This window comes from Ovis canadensis, chromosome 6, assembly GCF_042477335.2.
Source record: "Ovis canadensis isolate MfBH-ARS-UI-01 breed Bighorn chromosome 6, ARS-UI_OviCan_v2, whole genome shotgun sequence".
Lineage (NCBI taxonomy): Eukaryota > Metazoa > Chordata > Mammalia > Artiodactyla > Bovidae > Ovis > Ovis canadensis.
The window spans coordinates 109003650-109020966 of NC_091250.1; the positions used below are offsets into that span (position 1 = coordinate 109003650).

Sequence of the window (17317 nt, forward strand, 5' to 3'; positions counted from 1 at the left end):
TGATCTCAAATAATTTTCTCTCTTCCTCTTTCTTTTAATAATTGAAGAATTGCAGACTTTATTTCTGTTGAGTTCTGCTCATTAGTTCACCCTTTCAGATATTAAGGGCACTTTTAAACAACATTCTAGTTTTCCAAAGGATTAAAATATCCTTGCCAGCTTTTTGTTTTTTTATAAATCTTATGTGTATGCATATGTCTTCATATAATGAATATGAATGCATATGTCTTATATAATCAAAATTCTGAACAGTGCAGAACAAATTTAAAACAATAGTAAGCCATCTATTATTGAGGATCTACTCTGTATCAAGACCTGTGAAATTACTTCATATTATTAGTCCTAAAACTTTGTTAAAACTTTGCAAAGTGTGGACACGAAGAGATGCTGCCTGGATGCCTCATCAGTCCTTCAGGAATTGCTCCAGTTGCAGAGGGCTGCCTCACCAAAGTCCAAGTACTTCTGGGAGTGGCACATTACAGATCAAAAACAAAAGATAAAGGTCTGGGGATTTTGGTTCCTCCTGGATTAACTCTCACAGGCCATTTCAGCTCCAAAGCTACAGGTGGGGTCAACTGAGGCTGTCTAATGTGCAACACAGTTCTACTTTCTCTGTTCATTTCTTCTTTCCCCCATTCCTCGTCACAGCTTTTGATCCCTAATAAACTCCGGAACACCAAACTAACGTGGGAGTCTTGTTTCTGGAGAACTCAATTGTGACAGACAATACTACTGGGTTGGCCAAAAAGTTCATTTGAGTAATATCTTGTGGAAAAAGCCAAACTCTGTGGTCAAACCAATGCTCATTACCACTAAAAAGATGAGGAAAACTGAGGCTTGCAAATGAGGTGGTTTATTCGTCTCCAATATACTAGAACTGCTCCTATACTCCAATGCTCACTATAGATGACTCATGCCATCTACTTCTCTAATCACACTTTGGCAAGATATTTTAATACCACGGGATATAATTATATTGATTTGGAAACCTAACTAGTTAAGGCAGTTTAGTGATTTGCTTGGCTTCCCAAGCTCCTCTTCTTGGTTTCCCAATCTCCTCCTTACTTCGTCTTAGTCTTTTCAGTTTGAAAAGAATTCTCCTCAATAGAGACCATGAAAGCAAAATAGAACTTGCAAGACTCTAGTTTTTTTCCTTGATCATTAATTAGTGATTGCACAATGCACATGGGTATAGTGCAGATGTTATTTAAAATATTCTCCTTGTTGCCTTAGCACGTTCATCCAATTTTCCCTTTTTTCTTAATTTTCATGGCGAAGAAGATAGGTTCATAAGCTCTTTTTTTTTCTTTAATACATGCTTGGTTATTGAGTTTTTTATTGGGAAAAAAAAATACTTCTTTTAAAATGAATCCTGAACAATTACCTGGTTCATTAACTGCCTCAAATTACCCCTTCAGTTTTCTTCCTCATTGGTATGCTTTATTACTGTGTTGCCCTATTCCTGACATAAACATCCCAATCCTCTTGAGGTATCTACTTTCTAATGTCTTTGGTTTCAAAAAGTTCAGAAAAATAAAATCAGTTTTCCTAAATAGAGCACATGTCATTATAACCAAACACTCCCCTTTTTAGTGCTTAGAGATACAGAAACGGTCAGAATGATACTCTCAATCTTATTATTTCAGTTTCACCAACAGCTGAAGAATGAAAGAGATAGCTGAGAACTGAGGAACCACAGAAAATTCCTTTTTTCCGCAAAATTCCTTTTTTTCCAGTGAGAATTAAATAAGGGCATAGATATGCTTCTTGGGCTATAAGAACTTTTCAGGGACTTTGCTTTTAGAAAATAAGATTTCCAGCACCAGTAGAGCTAGATAATCTCCTACAAGTCATCTTGTTTCTGTGTTTATTTGATACTATATTTATAATACATCTATAATATAGTAAGAAACAGTTTACCTATATTCTATTCCATACTGCAAGAATAATACTTCTTACTTTCTCCCCTCTCACCTCAACCAAATAACCTCTACTCTGCTTCTCCTTTCTATGAACCATGACCCTTTCTAATCGCATTAAACTCACTCTTAAACCTAAACCAAATAGAAATGTTTATTGTATATGCAGTATAAGATGCTATAAAATGTGTTCTTGGGTCCCTTCAAAATAATCATGGGAGTTTCAAAAAATAATCTGCTAGAAAAGGTAAGCTTAGAGAGTGAGATAAATAGGGAAGAAAAGTGGGTATTCACCATTCTAGATATATTTGTACAACTCTTTTAACCACTGAAAGTATTTTCACATTTTTGGTCATTTTATCCCCATAAAAAAACCTCTGAAGTCAGGCAGAACAGTTATTATTAACATCCATACTGGAAAGGTAATGAAACTGGCATAAAGCAATGTTCCAGATTAAATAAATGGGAAAGCTAACACTGGAAACTAGAAATCACAACCTCCGATTTTAAAGTTCTAAATGCAACCACCACCTATGACAGACAAAATTAGTAACTGAGAAACTAGTAAGACAGGATTATCAGAATAGGTCATTTGGGGACGATACTATATAATCTATAAATGAATGCCCTCTTCTCAGCCACAAAACAACCTGTTATAAAATGCAAGGCAAAACAAGGACCTGGTCTTACCTGGTATCTCTGAGGCAGAGAGCAGAGGCAATATAACAAGGACTAAGCACCACGACAACCTAGTCGCCAACCCTACTGGAAGAGACTGCCTCGTCACAGTGCAATGGTCACGTTGTTCTGAAACTGCTGTTTTCATCTTTCCCTTTCTCACTGATTTGAAGCAAAGTATGATTATATCAGAACTGCTAAACTCAGGAACAGCAAGTATGTCTAGTATCTAGGCCTGCTTTCAGCTCCATTTTTTGACATTTTTGATTTCTTCAAGTCGTGCACTGGACTCCAAGACTCCATTTCTACTAACTGTTTAGTCTACAGGACAAAATATGGCAAAGAGAAACTTTTCGACTTTAAAAAATTTACCTATTGTAAGTTTTCCAAACACAGAGAGACAAAATACATGCCTCTATGCATATGTGTGTTTTACAAAATATTTCAAAGTGAAAAGAATTCACAGCATTTTAAATAATTCAAGTCTGTTTTCAAATAGTTGTCTAAAGTTTCCTAAATAACAGTTATAACTGTTAGTTCAAAATCTTAATTACCTCTAATAAACTACGAAGGCATTTTAGATTTCCCTCTCAAAACTGTGAAAGGAATGAAAAATGATAATATCATTCTTCAGAAAGAAACACTGGCAAATGGAAAAACGAGCTGATGTTACATCTCATCACATCTCATCAGTGTTATCAGTAATTTTTTTAAAGTATGATGTTTCAAGGAAATTTGTGTGTGAATACAGGTAACAAATATGAAATTCAAGGTAATTTCTCCAAATGAGATAACCTTTTAAGAGGTACAAGTGATATCAGAAGCTGAAATAAGCCTAAACAACAAGGACCTAGTGTACAGCACAGGGAACTATACTCAATATTTTCTAATAACCTATATGAGAAAAGAATTTGAAAAAGGATATATATATGTAAAAAAGAATCACTCTACTACATACCTAAAACTAACACAACACTGAAAATCAACTATATTTCAATTTTAAAAATATACAAATTGTATACATATAAAAGAAGTCTAAAGAGTCAGTTTAGTACAGTGGTTAAAAGCACTTGCTGTGAAGCCAGGTACTTTCCATGTCTTGGTTTCCTCATCTGTAAGAACGAGGAAACAGTTGTATTCCTAACTCTGAGGATTGCTTTAAAAATTAAGATAGTGTGAATAAAAGAAAAAGGGTGACATGCAAATACTACAAAGTAATAGCTATTGTTAGGCTAAAATCTGTTCTTAAAAAAAAAGATATCACATCAACCCACTAGAAGAGTATACAGCATATTCTGACCTCAAATACTATAGGGCTGTAGTTATTAAACAAATTATTAAACAAATGAAAAATCTCTATTAAAAATTCACAGAAAAGATATGAAAGTAGGACAAATAAATGAGAAGTGACTCAAACAGCTTTCAAATTCACTTAATTTATTACTCAAAACAAGAAGTCATGCTGGTAATAAATAGGCCTATATTAATAGAGACATTGAAATGCTTTGTTATAACAGGAAAACAGTCACAAGTGTTTATGTGCCCATTCTATTAGTAGATGATTTCTTATCTAATGTATCAAACCCAAGTTATTAACTATATAATACCACCTCTATCTCACTCCATACATTCCAGTCTTCTGAAGGCTGGAGGTGCTTTCAAATTGTCTACTGTAAAACTGGCAGCCTTTATGAGGCAAAAATATACTTCTCTCTTTTCCTCAAGAAGATAACCAAAAGAATCTGCCTCTAACCATCTAGTCACTCAGTCAGCTAGTCAAAAGATAGCATTCTATGAAACACGACCATGTGCAGCAACATGGATGGACTCAGACCTCATCACACTAAATCAAGTCAGTCAAAAAGAGAATGAAAAATACCATATGATATCACTTATATGTGGAATCTAAAATGCGACAAAAACAAACCTATCTATGAAACAGAAACAGACCTATAGACACAGGGAAGAGATCTGTGGTTGCCAAGTGGAAAAGGGAGGGGAGGTGGAGGGTGGATGGACTGGGAGTTTGGGGTTAGCAGATGCAAACTAATGGATAAACAACAAGGTCCTACTGTACAGTACAGGGAACTATATTCAGTATCTTGTGATAAACCACAATGAAAAAGAATATTAAAAAGGAATGTATATATGTATAATGGAATCACTTTACTGTATAGCAAAAATTAACACATTGTAAATCAACTATATTTCAATAAAATGATAAATAAAAGAATGAAACAGAGAGTAATATAATAACTCTTCATAATTCCAAACCCAAAAAAAGAAACAGAAACAGACATAGCCTTCTAAGCTTGTTACAGTTTTGAACCCTCAAGTCAGAAATGCAATTCCTAAATTCAATGCACAGAGCATCATAAACCTAGTAAGAGAGAAATACTAAAATTGCAAAGGATTACAGAAAGAGAAATATGACAATAATAAAAGTATTTCTGGGACACTAAGTACCTCTCCATCCATTACCTCATTTAATTCTTGTAACTACCTCTGAATATATACTTTTTTCCATTTTAAACTCAAGAATATTAAAGCACAAAGGCCTCTACAAGATTGTCCACATATTTTAATAAGCAGTCATAATAGGTTTATCTTTGACCATACTTTCATCAACTACATTATAGCCCTGAAAAAACAAAAAGGTCATGTTTTCTGTTTTCCATTTCAGGTCATGACCACTTTCCATTGTTTTGTCTCAATCAATCCTTTAACTCCCTACCTCTGTAAGCTCTGTGCTTCTCTTCACCTTCCCTTATCTATCGAGGCATATCTCTAACATATATGTACCATACTATACTGTGACACATATATACCATACTATACTGTAACACATATATACTATACTATACTATACTGTAACACATATATACCATACTATACTCCTTCCTTTTCCTACTGAAGCTCTGAGTGGAATCAGAAACCATGTATTATTGGGTCTATAGTGACTAGCACAGCACTCATCATAAAGCAAATGCTCAGTAAACATTTAGTGAATAAGAAAGTGACTAAGCTTTCCTGTTGACTCAGACAGTAAAGAATTCACCTGCAATGCAGGAGACCCAGGTTCAATTCCTGGGTTGGGAAGATCCCTTGGAGAAGGGAACAGCTACCCACTACAGTATTCTTGCCTGGAGAATTCCATGGACAGAGGAGCCTGGCAGGCTGCAATCCATGAGGTCCGTAGAGTTGGACATAACTGAGCGACTTTTCATAAAACAGGAAATAAACATACACAATATTAACTGGAAAAGATGAAAAGTTGACAAACGAATGATTCTGCAAAGGGCCAACTAAAAGCTGGCTTAAAACTCAACATTCAAAAAACTAAGATCATGGCATCTGGTCCCATCACTTCATGGCAAAGAGAAGGGGAAAAAGTGGAAGAAGTGACAGATTTTATTTTACTGGGCTCCAAAATCACTGAGGATGGTGACTGCAGCCATGAAATTAAAACACACTTGGCTCCTTGAAAAAAGCTATAATAAACCTAGACAGTGCATTAAAAAGCAGAGACATCACCTTTCTGACAAAGGTCTGTCTAGTCAAAGCTATGGTTTTTCCAGTAGTCATGTATGGATGTGACAGCTGGACCATAAAGAAGGCTGAGTGCTACAGAACTGATGCTTTCGAATTGTGGTGCTGGAGAAGACTCTTTTGAGAGTCCCTTGGACTGCAAGGAGATCAAACCAGTCAATCCTAAAGGAAATCAACCCTGAATATTCATTGGAAGGACTGATGCTGAAGCTGAAGCTCCAATACTTGGCCACCTGATGCTAACAGGTGACTCACTGGAAAAGACCCTGATGCTGGGAAAGACTGAGGGCAGGAGGAGAAGTGGGTGAGGTGACAGATGACATGGTTGGATGGCATCACTGACTCAATGGACATGAGTTTGAGCAAACTCCAGAAGATAGTGAAGGACAGGGAAGCCTGGCATGCTGTAGTCCATAGGCTCACAAAGAGTCAGACACAATAACAACAAAAGAAAAAAAATCACTGAAAGAAACTTCAGATAACTTAGTTCCAATCTTAAAGAGTACTACTTTCTTTTTTACACCAAAACTAATATTTTACTTCATGGAAATATATATAAAATTATGATAAATCATATTTAAGTATATACTCCTTTTAATACTTTTAGTGCAATTTGGTAAAAAAGCATAAAGAATATGATAAACATTCTAATTTCTAATACACACCCTAAGAAATAAAATCTTACCAATAGTTTTAACTGTTTTTTAGCTTTTTGTCTATTTTAGGGTCAAACCAAAGACAATTTCAAATGTGTGGTACGCTTTGTTTCCGTAACTCACTTTTCTGTTTTGAAGAATATTGCACAACCGTCCACATGCTTTCTCTCCTGCTCAGACATGATTTTGGCACGTGACTTTGGAGAAAAAAATCCATCATATCCACGCTCCTTCAATGCTGGCAGAAAGAGAGTGAAGTATTGCTCTGTTTCCACTTCCTGAGATGGAAGATACATTATCACCGACATGATAGAGGAAAACTAAGATGTAAAACTGTGCAACACTGTGAGTGAAGTGCGACTAAGTTAAACACTTCACTTAACAAACATTAGCTAACTACCTTGCCTTATTGATAACAGCTACCATTTGACAATGGCAGCTTTATAAAGCCTAAAAGAATAAAAAAATAATATGATTTTCTCAGGTTTACACAGGTAGTTAGTTGGTCCCAAATCTCTTGACTTCCAATTTCGAGTTCATCACGGAAGCCTGACATGCTGCAGTCTGTGCAGTCACAAAGAGTGGGACACAACTTAGTGACTGAACAACAACTACTGTACTTCACTTCCTCAACTGGTAATTGAACAAAATTGAAATACAAAATATGAAAGTTGGTCATATTACAGATTAAGCAGTAGGGAATTAAAATTTTTACATTAGGAGGTAATTTTTTAAAAATATTTTATATTTCTCAACTGTGGTGGAAAGGAATGATAGTTAAAACTGAGAAGTTTAAGATCTATCAACAAAAAAAATCCTACGTAAAGGAATTTTTAGTTACCTGAATACCAATAATCCAATGGTCTGTGTTAATTTGGCAGTTATTAAGTTAGACTAATTTATTACTTGACCCATAACATACTTTTAAGAAATCTTTCCAAATGAAATAATCAAGCGTGAAGATAATGATTTATGTGTGCCAATGTTTATAAAAACGTGATATTGTAACAATGAAAACAAATAGCCTTAATGTCCAACAGCAGGGAAAATGCTAAATCAATTAGCATATATTCATATAATTGGCTTTGAGAAATTTCAGTAATGCATAAAATGTATATTAAATGCAATAAGCAAGAAACAAAATATATTAATAGTGTGATCTCTATTTTGAAAACATACCTATAAATAAATAGGCAAGTGAATGTTTTAAAAAGAATATAAGAAATACTCCAGAAGTTTTAACCCTGGAGTTAATGCAACTTTCTTTGGGGTACAGGATTAGATGTTTTACTCTATTATTATTTATATTCTTTTCATATTTTGAACTTCTCTGGAATGAACACTTTATAACATAGTATTACTTTTATAATAACTTTTAAAATTATGATGCTTCTATGCTTCATACTATACTAAGGAAGAGTGTGAGGCTGTTATTACTATAAATACTGAATCAAAAGCAAGAAAATTAAATAACATAAGCCTATGGTTATTTGTCTCCATGTGTGTTAAGCAGCTTTAGTTGTGTCAGATTCTTTGCAATCCTATGGACTGTAGCCTGCTAGGCTCCTCTGTCCATAGCATTCTCCAAGCAAGAATACTGGAGCAGGTTGCCATTCCCTCCTCCAGGGGACCTTCCTGACCCACAGATCGAACCCGTGTCTCCTGTCTCCTGCACTGGCATTTGGGTTCTTTACCACTAGCACCACCTGGTAAGCCCATATTGGCCTCCTCCTCCCCTCATTTTGTGTGAGTTCTCAGTGTTTAAAAGAAAATTTAGCCTTTGAAGACTTCTACTACTTCCTTATTTTCCAGAGTCAAATGAATCATGGATAATAACACAAATATAAGTAAATAATAAAGCTACTCTAACACAAAAAAATTTATTATTAAAGTAATGACTTTATTCTTAAGCTATGCAGAAAAGGAGGTGTGAAATTATAACACTTAAAATTTTAAAGTACCTTAAAGAATTTAATATGACTTGAAAACTGCTAAGAAAAAATGAACTAAAAACTAAAAACTTCTTGGCCATTCATTAGCTGAGCACTGAAAAGCAGTAAAACACTATTTCAATCAAAAGGTGCTTTGCCAGTTAAATTCAATAAAGTATCTAAATTTCTGAGGTTGCTTTTAAAAATAAGGCAAAAATGCATGATTTATAGTACAATATTTTTATATGTATATCACTGAGGAACAATGGTAGACAAGTAATTTTTTTTTACAGATCCCATTATAAATTAAATTTATATTTCTTAAAGATTCAATCTTTAGTAGTTTTCTCTTTCAGCAATACCAATGATTTCTTCATAACACGAATTAACATGAATAACGTGGTGAAATTATTTTCACTTAAGCAATCAGTAAATGAGTATAAGTTTATGGCTTATACAAAACTGTTTCACTGTGGAAATATCCTTTTTTCACTGTGGAAATATCCTTTTTTCTTAAGAAGAGAGAAAATAATTCCTTTGGGTTTTTCTTCAAACACAAAATCTCTCCCAAAAGTAAGATCTTTTGTAATTTTTAGATTCACCTTTAAGTTACAGACAATTCAATCTCTATAGTGTTACCTGAAGACTAATGATATCTGCGTCACAGTTAACAATTTCTTCCATAATTCCCTTTTTCCTGTATTCCCAGTTTAATGCCCAGGATGGGCAATAGCCATATAGCTGCCGGGTGGCATATTTATCACATAACACATTGTAACACATAACCGTGAATGATGCTAAGAAGTGGGAGAAAAAAACAAGACAAAAGGGAGAAAATTAGGCAACCTTTTCTAAAGCAGTATCACATGTACACCTACACAATCATACATGCCACACAAACATAACTCAAATATCACCACTGTGAAAAGCCTTGAGCAAGATTCTGTTAAACTATATAAAAAACTTCACCAGAGTCCATCCACCATACCAAAGTTCTTTTACCAGAATCAGAGTTATAGCTCATATCTGAGATTGTTTTTAAGGGTATTTTAATAAATAAAAATTCAAGTTTTAGGGAATTCACTGGTTGCTCAGTGGTTAGGACTCTGCACTTCCAATGCTGGGAGCACAGGCTCAATCCCTGGTCAGGTAACTAAGATCCTGCCAGTCATGCGGTGTGGCCAAAAATAATCTAATTTTAAATCAATACTAACTTTTTGACACCTAATTTGCTGAGCAAAACTTTTCTCTATAAATGGAATAAAAATAAATTACAAAAGTAAATTTTAATTTTTTTCTCTTTAAAAGGCTTTCATTACCTTTCATTAACAAAATATTCATACTCAGCACTTTTTTGAGTCTCTTACTTCTCTCACTGCTGAGCCAGAAGAACACAGACTAACAAAGTTTAGTTATAAGAGAAACCTTTTTAACCAAATCAAATGCTCATTTTTAAATTTTTAAATTTTTAATTCTCATTTTAAAATTCCCTTAAACTGTAAAGGGACTGTGTGCATGCTCAGTTGCTAAGTCACGTCTGACTCTTTGCGACCCCATGGACTGTAGCCCGCCAGCCTCCTCTGTCCGTGGGATTTCCCAGGCAAGAATACTGCAGTGGGCTGCCATTTTCTACTCCAGAAGATCGTCCTGACCCACAGATCAAACCCGCATCTCCTGCATTGGCAGGTGGGTTCTTTACCACTGAGGCACCAAGGAAGCCAGTAAAAGGACTACAAGTAAACTAACAGGAAAACACAGCTTGTATCCACTGCTGCTCAAAAGTGTGCTCTAGGAAGCAGCAGCATCAGTTATCACCTTGGAACTCAGAAATGCAGAAATTTCTGGCTTCACAAAGACTTACTGAATTGGAATCTGCAATTTAACAAAATCCTAAGGTGATTCTATGCAGAAGCACACCAGTTTGAAAATCCCTGATTTTTATCACTAATTTTCTATCCTATCTATCCATTAGAATCATGTTATAGAACTTAAAAAAAAAAGTTTATCATTCCAGGCTAATTTAGTATGTTAGGGTTTGGGCATTAATATTTTAAAAAAGCGTCCCAGGTAATTACAATGGGCAGGTATGGGTGAGAATCAATGGTAAGGAATACAAGAAATGAAGTAACGCTCAACTGAAGTTGATTCAGCGTCAGATGATAGGAAGATATTATGAGAAACTTAGTTCAGAGGTCTCCTGGGGATCTGACTGGTGGTCATTATGTATACTGGTACCTCTTTCACCACCTAGGATTAATTCTTACATAGTTTAATTACCATTATAGTTTTGGGGCTATAAATCACCCTTTTAACAATTGAACGTCCCCAAAATTAAGTATCAGCATTTGGTTACTTCATATTAAAACAGTAAAATTTTCATCTTCAAAATAAAATTAGGTATCATAAAAACTATGACTTGTAAGAGGAATATTAATAACTTATTTTAAGCAGAATTCCGAACTATAAAATGTCTAATAAACAGTAAGAAGACTATAAATGTCAAATTATCATTGGTCTGCACAAAAAGATAAAGGTTTATATTTTCTACATTTACTGCAGTTCAAGAAATGCTGAATCCTATAATTAAACTGCTCAAATCTTCACCTTATACCATTTCTATACCCCTGCCCTGGTATCATATTCTGTTTCCAATATAGTAAATTTGATTCAGTATAAATTATCCCTCTACAAGAGTTATCAGTCTACCCACTAAAGAAAGATAAATCTAAGTAGTTTGAAATTTTTCAGAAGAAAATTCATTACTCCTCATTTTTCTTAAATCACCAAACCTTATGTGAAGATGCCATTTGGAAAGCTCTATTATAAGAAGTAATTTTCAAACCAAGAGCCCATCATTGTGAAAGATATGAGATTCTTGTACATAAGCCTCAGGGTGGACTTTAACTCTACCCATCAGTATTTCTAAACTCATCTAAACTCAGGGGAGGTAAAACAAAGGCCTAATTTGAAGGTTAATTTCATCACAAAGCCCAAATGGCATTTCAAGTGTACCTGAAAAAAGTCAAGAAAGAATAAGAAAAACTGTTTTACCTGATGGCAGAATTTGGTCTCGTTCTTTTAATGTAATCCATGGCCTCGGAGGAAGCTGCTCTGGATGAACTGGAAAAAAAAATATTTTTTAAAAATGTAATTTCCTGTATTTCTAAAATTAGTATTATTTACTAATTTATAATGTCAAATCAGCTTCTGTTTTCTCTTCAGCTATAATAGCCCATGTGTGTACGTGCTAAGTCACTTCAGTCCTCCCACATCTTTGCGACGCTATGGACTACAGCCCACCAGACTTCTCTGTCCATGGGATTTTCTAGGCAAGAATACTGGAGTGGGTTGCCATGCCCTCCTCCAGGGGACCTTCCCAACCCAAGGACTGAATCGTTGTCTCTTGTGTCTCCTGCACTGCAGGGGGTTCTTTACCACTAGCACCACCTGGGAAATCCATATGGTCTTAAAAATCTAGTACTGAAATATAATGAAGATTTAAAAGCTGAAGGAAGTTGATGAAGAGTTATGCAGAAAACACAAAACTAACATCTGAAAAGAACACAAAGAAATTCATTAATGGCATTTATATTTACACGGTATTTATTTTTAAAAGTACCTATTTAAATCCTTAAGTAAGAGGCTTATGTCTTAATTATACATGTAAACTGTACTGACTCAGTCTTGTTCCCAGAGGGAAAATGAAAGCTATGTGAAGTTTCAACACACTGATGAACAAAATTACTCAAATATTTTTAAAACAGAAAAAAAAAAAATGCATGCATAAGAAAAACTACTGAATTTTCTAATAGGGCTTTCATTTCCTAATTTTAATCTTTCTTTTATAATGTTGATACAAAGCCAGAGATTAGAATGACGCTATACATATAGAAAAAAGGAAGGCACTGGTTAAACATTAATTGCTCAGATATGACTGTCGATACTAATGGAACTAAATTCTACCAAACTATCAGGTGAAAGAAAATGCACTAAGTTAAGATTTAACTACCTCTTTTTTTCCTCTCCCTTTTAAACACAATTGCAATTACAGGACAGTTTGATTCAAGTTTGCAGATTTACCCAGCGAATTAGTGGCTAAGAAATGTATCCCATTTAAGCAGAAACACTCCACCATCACCCAGCCACAGAAATTTTCAACCAAGTATCCAAGATCTTTAAAAAAGTGTTATTTTACTAACCATTTTAGTGTTCCAAAAGTCTAGCTAAAGGATGCCTCTTTTAGCAGCCATATTGTTCACAAAGTGAAATGAATGTTATTTTGCATAGTCCGTATCTTGCCAAGAAAGTAATGAAGGTCATCATAAGATAACAAACCATCCAGCTGGTTCAACACACTGAATCCTGGAAAATAACCTTGCCTCCTAGGAGTGCCGTGCCAGAACTATGGCAACTCTCTCTAAAACAGAAGTTCATTATAGAAATATAATGGAGAGTAAACAAAGAACTCCTCAGCTGCTGGGATCCTTATTAACAAATAGTTAAAAACTCAGAAAGCATGAAAATTATCAAAATAAAAGTGATGTCAACATTCCGACGCTTCCCATATCTTAATACAGCCAAATTTAACAGTGTAAGTAAAACATATACTATTCCCCCAAAATAACTGAAGAACAAAAGCATAGGAAAAGATACTGTATCTCACCAGTAACCAGGATAAACTTAAAAATGAGATAGCATGTCTTTATCTAGGTTGACAAAAAATTTTAAGTTTAATAATATCCAGGGTTGGTGAAAGTGATAAGAAATAGATACTTGCACATATAACTGGTGGGAATACAAACTGGTACAGCTATCTGGATGGACAAATGGGCACCATCTTTTAAAATTTAAAACATTCATGTCCCTGTGACCTAGCAATTCTATTTCTTGGGATCAGCCCTATCTGCTTAAAGCAGCAAACATATTCATTATGCCAATGTTTAAAAGAAAAAAGATACATGCATGCTAAAGTGGAAAGGCATGTAAGACATTCTGCTGGGTGAGGGAAAAGTAGAAAATATATAATGATAAAATATATTTTATTAATAATTAGATAATAATATAGTAGGATATATTTTATTAGAAAAAATTTAAAACACATATGCAAAGTAATACAATGCAAGAAAATTTCTACTGGTTTAATTTTTATATATAAATGTCTAGAAATGTCTATAAGGATACACACCCAACTTCTAAGTGTGCTTACTTACACAGAAGGGACTAGAATTAAAGGTAGTGGTCAAAGGAAATTCTGGTCTTAACCAGAATTTTAATATTTCTTTCAAAGAGAATAATATATTCATATGTAACATATATTTACTTAACATTGACTTTTTTCAAAGATAAAATTGCATGGCCAATGATTTGACAAAGGATCAGTCAGTTTAGCCGCTGTCGCATCTGACTCTTTGCAACCCCATGGACTGCATCATGCCAGGCTTCCCTGTCCATCACCAAGTCCCAGAGCTTACTCAAACTCCAAACGATAGGACTATATTTATATAAGCCAACAATCAAATAAAGACTGTTTAATAGCTAACTCTGTAAGGTCCTAGCACAGTACCAGAATGTGGATCAAAACTGAACACTACTCTCATCATGAACAGAAGAGACAGCAGTTAACATCTTTCAACATCATACCTAAAAATGTGATCTGAAACAATTCTCCCATTTTTATCTTCCATACATGCCACACTAAGTGCTAGACAGCCCTGAAGCCATGAGGAATAGACCTGGAGGGAGACGGGGAGAGGGGGTGAGAAAAGTGTGATTTTCCACACCTCACAGTGATCAACAGCACTGGGCCTGGATTCCCACAGTGAGGGTGCCAGCTGAGCCTGAAGAGCCAGCAAAACCCACATGCTAAACCTAAACTGGGCAGTTGCCTGCTACTGAGGTTTTTAAAAGGTCATGAGTTTCCTAACATAGTATTAAAAAATATCCAGGGCACAGGTGAAAACCACTGGTCATACCAAAGACCAGGAAAATCACAATTTACTTGAGAAAAGACTACCAACAGACAATAACACAGAGGTGATTCAGCTGTTGAAATTATCTGACAGAACATTTTAAAGTAGTCAACATAAAACTGCTTCATAAAGTTAATTACCAATTCTCTTGAAACAGATGAAAAAATAGAAAACCCCAGCAAAAAAGTGGAAAGTGAAAGTAGCTCAGTTGTGTCAATTCTTTGCGACTCCATGGACAATTCTCCATGCCGGAATACTATAGTGGGTAGCCTTTCCCTCCTTCAGGGGATCTTCCCAACACAGGGATCGAACCCCGGTCTCTCGCATTGCAGGCAGATTCTTTATCAGCTGAGCCACAAGGGAATCCCACAATAGAAGTGGACGGGCACAATAATATAGACAACCAAACATAACATTATTGAATTTGAGAACAAATCAAGAGAATTTACTCAACAAGAAGAAGAAAACAGAAAAAAAAAATGAAGAAAGCTTTAAGAACCTGTGGGTTCCTCAAAAGATCTAAGATTCATAAAATCAAAGTTCAGAAAGAGAAGAGACAGAATGTAGACTCAAAAAATATTCAAAGAGATAATGACCCAAAATCCCCAAATTTAACAAACAACATAAATCTACACATTCAAGAAGATGTACAAACTTCAAAAAAAATAAACCCAAAGAATCAGACACCAACACCATCATAATGAAACTGGTAAAAACTAAAGACAAAGAATCTCAAAAACACCAGAAAAATGACACATCACCTAAAAGGAAACAGATTTCTTTCTAAAAACCATGGTGCCAGAGGAAGTGATACAATATTTTTTCAAGAGCTAAAAGAAAACAACTGTCAACCTCAAATTCTGTGGCCAACAGAACTTGCCTTCATAAATCAAGGAAAAATAAAGATGTTATCAAAGGAAAACTAAAAGACTTCATTGCCAGCAGACTGGCCCTTAAGGAATGGCTAAAGGAAGCTCCTTAAGATGGAAAGAAAATGTTAACAGCAGAAGAAATGGAACATCAAAACAGAAAGAACAAGGAAAGAGTGAAAGGATAAACGTAACAGATTAACCTTCTCTGCATGAGCTTCTTATATTGCATCTAATGGCTGAAGCAAAAACTGTAACATATATGTGGTACTCAGTGTAAGTAGAGGACATACTGGAGACAGTTATATTTGGCTGCAGTCCATGGGGTCGCTAAGAGTCGGACACGACTGAGCAACTTCACTTTGACTTTTCACTTTCATGCATTGGAGAAGGAAATGGCAACCCACTCCAGTGTTCTTGCCTAGAGAATCCCAGGGACGGGGGAGCCTGGTGGGCTGCCATCTATGGGGTTGCACAGAGTCGGACACGACTGAAGTGACTTAGCAGCAGCAGCAGCAGCAAGGCAAAGGGACACAAATGGAAGTAGGGCATCAATAATTGGCTTAAAATGAGAAGACACTATTATCAATAGACTGTGTTAAGTATGTATATTGTGATATCTAAAAAGTCATCATTAAGAACACTATACAAGACAGTATTCTCTAAAACAGCATAAATAAAACAAGATGGTATCCTAAAAATGTTCAAATAGCCCATAAGAAACCAAGAAATGACAAATAAAGGAGAAACAAAGGAAACAGACAACAAATAACAAAATGACTGATTTCAAGTTCTACATATCAATTCTTACTTTAAATGTAAACAGTCTAATAAATATACAAATTAAATGAGTGGAAATGTTCTCTTGGTATTTCTGATTTTCTTGAAGAGATCTCTAGTCTTTCCCATTCTGTTGTTTTCCTCTATTTCTTTGCATTGATCGCTGAGGAAGGCTTTCTTATCTCTCCTTGCTGTTCTTTGGAACTCTTTGCTAGACATGGAACAACAGACTGGTTCCAAATAGGAAGAGGAGTACATCAAAGCTGTATATTGTCACTCTGTTTATTTAACTTATATGCACAGTACATCATGAGAAACACTGGGCTGGAAGAAGCACAAGCTGGAATCAAGATTGCTGGGAGAAATATCAATAATCTCAGATATGCCGATGACACCACCCTTATGGCAGAAAGTAAAGAGGAACTAAAATGCCTCTTGAAAGTGAAAGAGGAGAGTGAAAAAGTTGGCTTAAAGCTCAACATTCAGAAAATGAAGATCATGGTATCTGGGCCCATCACTTCGTGGGAAATAGATGGGGAAACAGTGGAAACAGTGTCAGACTTTATTTCTGGGGGCTCCAAAATCACTGCAGATGGTGATTGCAGCCATGAAATTAAAAGACGCTTACTCTTTGGAAGAAAAGTTATGACCAACCTAGACAGCATATTAAAAAGCAGAGATTGAAGGCAGGAGGAGAAGGGGACGACAGAGGATGAGATGGTTGGATGGCATCACTGACTCAATGGAGATGAGTCTGAGTAGACTCCAGGAGTTGGTGATGGACAGGGAGGCCTGGTGTGCTGTGGTCCAAGGGGTTGCAAAGATTCAGACATAACTGAGTGACTGAACTGAACTGAACTGAAAATGAACATTGTTCCTAAACCAAAAGAGGAGGTTGCACACAAGAAAAAGATATCCTAAAAGAAACTGAAGAAACAAAAACTTACGGTCAGGGGTAGGGGAGGC

At 35.4% G+C, this 17317-nt stretch overlaps 1 protein-coding gene across 6 annotated transcripts in view; it reads right to left on the reverse strand.

Annotated features, from left to right (window-relative positions):
- CNOT6L (CCR4-NOT transcription complex subunit 6 like) overlaps nt 1-17317 on the reverse strand; it is a 112934-nt gene that overhangs the window by 19780 nt on the left and 75837 nt on the right. For all 6 annotated transcript variants that reach the window (XM_069594445.1, XM_069594446.1, XM_069594444.1 and 3 more), the window contains exons 6-8: nt 11785-11853; nt 9373-9530; nt 6926-7080 (exon numbers count right to left, since the gene is read on the reverse strand). In XM_069594445.1, the coding sequence (XP_069450546.1) occupies nt 6926-7080; nt 9373-9530; nt 11785-11853 (382 nt within the window). The remainder of the gene's footprint in view (nt 1-6925; nt 7081-9372; nt 9531-11784; nt 11854-17317) is intronic.